The sequence below is a fragment of the Cryptotermes secundus genome, unplaced genomic scaffold (genome assembly GCF_002891405.2).
Source record: "Cryptotermes secundus unplaced genomic scaffold, Csec_1.0 scaffold1589, whole genome shotgun sequence".
Lineage (NCBI taxonomy): Eukaryota > Metazoa > Arthropoda > Insecta > Blattodea > Kalotermitidae > Cryptotermes > Cryptotermes secundus.
Window position 1 is genome coordinate 100,410 of NW_019729928.1, and position 7,162 is coordinate 107,571.

At 37.3% G+C, this 7,162-nt stretch overlaps 1 protein-coding gene across 1 annotated transcript in view; it reads left to right on the top strand.

Moving 5' to 3' along the window:
• The window catches only part of LOC111865885 (zinc transporter 2), a 34,486-nt gene extending 32,828 nt beyond the window's left edge, over nucleotides 1-1,658 (top strand). Inside the window, exon 7 of the mRNA XM_023854312.2 lies at nucleotides 927-1,658. Coding sequence (XP_023710080.1) covers nucleotides 927-1,075 — 149 coding nt within the window. The 3' untranslated portion in view covers nucleotides 1,076-1,658. The remainder of the gene's footprint in view (nucleotides 1-926) is intronic.
• The last annotated feature ends 5,504 nt before the right edge of the window (nucleotides 1,659-7,162 follow it).

Consider the following 7,162-nt stretch of genomic DNA (forward strand, 5'->3'; position numbering starts at 1 on the left):
TCTAAGCATCTTGGCCACTTTATCCCTGGAAATAGTGCCCAAAATATCATTGGATCAGAGACTGGTTGGGTTAAAAAATCTGTGACTGCTGTGGAGGATAGAAAAATCTCTTGCTCCCGACATGAATCAATGCTCCTGTTATCCAGCACATAGCCTAAGACCAGCCATTATGCAGAACAGTTTCTGAAAATCATTGGGTGGGGAAGGAGCAGCCGTTTGAGCCAAGATCATGCTTGGGATTCTAGAGACAAGTTACTGCATGACATTTGCATTGTGTTTTGGGCATTTATGCCAATTGAGGTATCATCTGTGTTGAGGACTACCACATCAAAGACAGTACTAAGTTAAATAAAGTTGTCCTTGTGCCCAACTAATTAAGCACTATGTCATAAAGGTGTGGGGGAAGTTGATATATGGAAGTCCTCCAAAATATGCAGAACATAACAACAAGATCTATATTACATTTCTGTGAATCTCAGTACTCAGGCAATGCAGAACATGTCAGAGGACTTGCATACAGAATCTAAATGAGTGATGACCAGACGGCTACTATTCTATTCAATACTGAGCAAGTTGATTTGGGTGGTAACATTTCTCCCTTGTATTTGGGAGTTGCGTGGTTTGAATCTGGGCTGGGACACTGACTATCCTGACTGAGTTTGTCATGATTTTTCTCGATACCTCCATTTAGGTGCCCGCATAATAGTTTAAATTAGGCCACAGCCACTTCCTTCCACATGCTTTTCATTTCATTAATCACTGTCATCCAGGAATTTGACACACTGTAGCCGTGAGTTACAGACATTAAATAAACCACAAATAAATAAAAAAACAGTTCTTTTTGCAGTACTCTTGAGTGTCAGATATAATGCTAAGCAGTCAGTAGAGGAAAATGTTAGTAATGGAAGTACATTTTATGTCTGCAGATCGGTCAGCAGATTCAGACCTTGTGTTGAAGCAGGCCCTTTGCTTGGTGCAAAGGAAGTTTGACATTCACCATGCAACAGTTCAGGTGGAACGCTACTGTGCTGCCACCATGCAGGACTGCCTCCAGTGCCAGGTACCAAAAGACTAGCATCAGAGTATTTTCTGTCTTGGTCCCATATAAGCAACAGCGTGATGCAGTGCTGCCAGTGCCTCTGTTGTTCATTGATTGTGGATGGACTGTGACATTTTGTCCTACTTTTGTCCTGTACTAAGTTTCTCTGTGTGTTTCAGACTTTGAGTGAGGCGGTAGTTGATATTCACACTCAGAGAGCAAAAAGCAGATTTTAATAATCGGATTTGCAGGTTACATTATTGATGTAATTTTTTGTGTTCCTTTTTTTGGTACATTTCTACAAACATTGATGGAGAATGGTATTTTTTTTGTTATTATTTCACAACATATGCTTTGGGGATGGCAGAGAAGAAATTGATATCCTTCCATGTTCTCTATGCTCCTGGAATATGACCCACTCTTGGAGGTTTAACTGTTTCCATTCATTTTTACCCTTTTACCCTTATGTTTCCTTCAGAATTATGTGGACTTGTGTGGGGCATCTTCGTTGGTTGCATCCTGTTGTGTGTTGCAGATATACATAGGAATTATGATGTCAACACAACAAATATACTCAGTTTCAGTGTTTTACAATTTGATCTTTATTCCTGCTACATGTTTCGGGCTTATGGCATTATACGACCGAAACATGTATCAGGAATAAAGATCGAATTGTAAAACATTAAAACTGAGTATATTTGTTGTGCTGACAGTATAATTCCTATATATGTATATCTATGTGGGGCCTTTTCTGACCTCCGATAAATATTTTGCTTTAAACTACTATTATTTGTTAAAAAATGTTTTTTTTTATGCAGTTACTATTATTTATGTTGTATGTATTACAATTCACGTTAGTTACATATGTCAGTTAAATAACATAGTGCAAATATGGGGTCAACTAATTGACTGTTTTTGATTTAATGACTGATACTGTAAATGTTCATCTTATGGACTCTCTATTATTATATGTTGTTAATAATTCTCATGTCAATCAACACTCTGGTTACACAGAATTTTCTTTGATGCATGGCCGTTATGCACATACTCCCCACAAACATGACACACTTCGTTTGTCTTCATGTCTTTTTCTCTTTGAGCAGGATGCCCACCTCAGTTGCTTCATTCCTTTCCTTTCTGAATTTTTGCCATTCTTGTCAGAATTTGTTGAAATCTACATGCAGTAGCTGCTTTCCTGATGGTTTTCTTTCTCTTCTGTGGGTTCTTCAACCGTCTTCTTATTTCAGGTTGAGCCATCTCTTTTGCAAGATTGCTTAGGAAGTAGTTTGTTGCTCTCTGTTACGTTAAGGAAGCAGTGTACTGCTCAATATGTATGCATTGATGGCAACCACATCCACAGTATCATTGAACACAGCTAGTGGCCATTGCTTACTGGCAAAAAAACTCCGTGGCTTTAGTCTGCAAGCCAACTGTACCGACCGAGCAACTGCCGCTTGTCAGCGAAGTTAGTGGGTCTGGAACAGGGTCCTCTCAGCCTCATGAGGATAATTAAGGAGCTACTTGAATGGAAAGGTAGCGGCTCTGGTCTAGAAAACCGAAATTAACAGCCATGGGGATTCGTTGCACTGACCACGAGACACCCTTTATCCATTAAAGTTGACACTCCTACTGGCATGTTTTACAGAATATTGTCAGGTCATCTTGTAAGCAGTATCACTGTGTTCATTATCATACACAAAATAATTTTGGTAATTTTTGTCTCTTTGTATCATCATGCAGGGCCACGCTGTAGTGTAGTTGGTTGAGGCATTATGCTAAAGGCTGGAAGGTCATGGGATTGAATCCCAATGAGGTCATTGGATTTTTCAATTGACTAAACCTTCCAGCCACACTATGGCCATGGGTCGACTCAGCCTCTAACAGAAATGAGTACCAGGAATTTTCCTGGGAGGTAAAAGGGCGGCCAGCGTGTAAGGCTGACAACCTTACCGCCATCTGTGAGCCGATTGTCTAGATAATGTGGGACCCTCAACATCTCACAACGCTATGAGCCTTCATGGCCTGTTACAGGGATAGCTTTAGCTTTATTGTCTTGCAAATGGCAAAATGGTTGAGACATATGTCACTTACGAATCAATTTGAACTTCAGGATATTAATGAATGATACTTATATTCCCAGCTAACAGTTGCCTTATGTTCTCTCCCTGCCCCCTTAAGGACCTACATGCCTTAGGACAGTACTAGTGGTACTTTCCATATAATTCATATAATAAATTTAGTGATATAGTATAACACTCTTATGTTTGTGCATACATGTTGACCAGTGCTCTTAACTGTAGTTTTTATGGAAGGGTCATTTCGAGATCACTATAAGAACTATTTGTAAATTTGCAGTTCATTTTGCAGATTCAGTGATACTGATGGTTTTACAGTTGAGCAGATCACATATTGTTAATTTACTCTTTTATTGTGAACTGAAACAAAATATTTCATTATCAGTGTGTTCTAATTGGTGTATTCTTCCTCCACCAAACTCCTTTCTCTTTTTTCATAATGACATGGGTCATGCTTGTCACCATATCTTTAAGTTCATATTTACTTCAGAGTCTCTGTTCACACATTCTCTGACAACACTGTATATCCTGTCCTAGTCATGTGAGAGTGTAATTCTGATAATAACTTCATCTGGGAAATTTCACCCTAGAGGCAAGGCATGGTTACTAGTAAACTAGGATATCTGACAGTGAAGTAAAATACACGACTGTATACTTTGCAATATAAGGGTCACCCAGCGGTAATGGAACAGATTTTTTCCGCATTAACAGTTAGATTTAATAAAATTCCAAATATGTCATATTAGTACCTGAATTTTTGGCTACCTAAGCCTATTTTTCCACATCATCATCTTGTAAATCTTTGGTTGTATGCCACCGAGATGCGAGAGCCTGTATGCCTTCACAGTACTACTCTGCAGATCTCTGTTGCAACCAGCTCTTTACTTCATAATGACTTTCTCCACCCCCACCCCCACCGCCACTGCCACCTTTTCCAGAGCAAAGAGCTGGTGGTGACAAGAGACCTGCATACAGGCTCTCACATCTTGATGGCATAAGGCCATGGAGTGAGGAGATGATGTTGAAAAATAAAACATTCAGGTACCAATGTGACATACTTGAAGTTCTAATAAATTAAATTGTGAATGAGAAAAAAATTATTGCATTACTTTCTGGGTTACTCTTATAATAATAAAAAATTTAGTCATATATTTTATTTCTGTATATAATAACAACAACAACAACAACAATAATATGCCATATAAATTGTTTTGCATTGTATTTGGGATCTCTCTGTACCAAATATTCAGAACTATTTTCTTTTCTTTCCATTGATATCTCCATTGATTTTCCCTTCTGAACTTACTGGTATATTTTTCTTCCAAATTAAATACATCTGTCCATTACGTAGGTTCCTTGAAATTATCAGTGACTGTCTTCTCCATATTTATTTCAGGTTCATATTTCTTTATAATTGATTTCATTTTGACTTTTCCCCCTATCAGTACATTGTCTGCAAATATTAATGTTTTCACATCTGGTCTTTTCCTTTCTCCTTCAGCTTATTATTAATAAGGTATTAACAATGGTGAGAGGTCACTTTCTTGTTTCACTTCAGTACTTTTCTTGACCCAGTCTCATCTTCTAATTTTATTTTAACACAATTTGTACAACCACTGTGCTGACTTCACATTTCTGCAAGATATTCTGGTACCTTTACTCTCAAAGAGTGCCTCTAGTGAGGAGGGAACATCAGGTGCAGGCTTCCTGTTGGGGTGATACTCAGTACTGCCACAGAAGCTGAGAAGTTTTAGTAGGAACTCTGTTAATGATGGCTAATGCAGCTCCTGTGAAGCTGTGACAGGCTGAACAAGCTGACAGTAAATATGTGTAATGCTGTCAAAAAGATGAAATGCCTTAGGAAAAAAGCAAACATATGTCTGTGGCTTTTTTAAATACCTACATTGATTGTCCATGTGAAAAGGCAGTGGAAATTTTATCGCAGTGTGCTTTTAGATTTCCACAGTGACCCAGTAAGTATGAATATTTCAGGACTAGCAAAAAAATACATTTTTAAGAAAGTGTGTATTATCACTGGAGTGGGAATCTTGGGAAAGCCACAATAAACTACAGTTGTACCAATTGAGTTTCAACCAAAATATCACTGAACCATGCTTGTTTTATACTGCTGATATACTAGATCTGTACTGTTGGTATGCTATTGTGAAATGTTGAGAGGGTTTCTTTGTTATTGGCTTTTTTGAAGGAATTGTCACAGTGTTTCTTAACCTCTAAATTAATTTGATTCACTTCCTGAGCAGAGAGTTTTATCATTGCAGCAATGGAAGCTTAGTACCAAATTCTGTTATGTCACTTCACCACAGTTGATTTCTCTGAAATACATTTTGATATAATAGTTACACAGAAGTTACTGAGAGAAACAAATGTCTTGTCAGGCAGCAGGCAAGTGGTGAATGTGATGAACTATTCTTATAAGACATTTCACCCCCCTCTGTCCTACATTTTGGTAACTGTAAATCTGTACTCTGACAACAGCGGCCCTATTGTGTATGCTATTATAATATCTAGCAATATACCCTGGCTTATAGAAATACAGTAAGTTAGGAACATGTAATGTGGGTGTTACTCATACAATTGTGATTCTTATCACTACATTACAGCATTTTGCTTCCATTTATACCTTGTTCTTCCAAGTATCATCCTCTCATGATATGCAGATGTCATTATATAGTGAATACCTCCTCCTAACATACCATTACCATTTATTTTTCCACAGAGTTTCTGTCACTGTTATGTAGGTGGTTGAAAGGTCTTGTCTGCTGTCCCAAATATTATCTGCTTCCAGGGATTTGGGACTGCCATGAACAGATAAATGTAATAATGCTATTCCTCAGAGTAATGTCATTGTTGGCTTCTCATAGGTACAAATATATGGTATTTATTTCATGACACTGACTACATTAGCAGGTCTGCAAGTCCTGGCTCTCTTACTGACAAGATGCAGACAACCATGGTAGGTTACTGACACTCAGGTCAAGAGAAAGGGTCCTTTAATTTCATGGTAATTTATTATGAAGAGTTTGACAGGTACTGCCAGTCACTTTATTGTTACCATATAACAGCTATCTTAGGCATTGGTATTATTTTGAACATTTATATACAATACTTTTTAAGATTGTGATACTCAAGAAATTAAATATTATGGCTCAGTTTAGATGTGTTATATTCTGTTTCACCCTTCTGATAGGATGAATGTCAATTATTTTTACTGAAGATGACTGATAACTTATAGGAATAGCCGGTTTTTCATAGTGAAGTCTTCATTGCATTAGAATGTGGTGGCTGTAAATGTCTTCAGAAAAGAAATGTGTTGTGAAGATGGACCGTGGATGGTTTAGTAGCATTGAATGATCAGGTTTGGTTGCCAGAATTAATTATACTTTTAACCATCTGGGAATTTCCAGAACTTGTTCATTATCTGCTTTCCGTTTTTATCCAGTATATCTCGGAAACAAATATTATGTTTTTGGACATTATTCATCATCTTATCTTTATCTAAAAACTATCCTCTTTATTTTTCAAAACACAACGTTTCAGAGACTGAATTCTCTCTCTGTCTTCAGACACCTGTGCCAGCTTCAAGAAGGGGTACATAAATCAACCACTGCACAAACTATCTGTGAGAGATAAGAAAACATTAAATTATTGAAACTCCACACATATTAGGCCTTGCACCACAGAAGTATCTTGATTGAAATCATCACTGGAAAGACAAGACAATGGATAATGTCCAAAATCATAATATTTGTACTAAAGTACCATTGTCACAAACTTTTAGATTTTATAGCTTGAAACTTTTTTTTAGTTTAGTGCAGTACAGTATTTGTTATTGCCAGATATTTTCCTGGGCCATATGACAGCTTTGGTCATTGTTCTTATGGCTATCAAAGGAATTATTTATTGCATCTTCAGAGATGCAGCAAGGATGTATGTCCTTTGTCAGGGAAACACAGAATTTGATTTAAGTCACTATTGTTAATGTTAATGAAAACTTAATTTTGTTGCTGCCAGTTCAAAAATATACCCC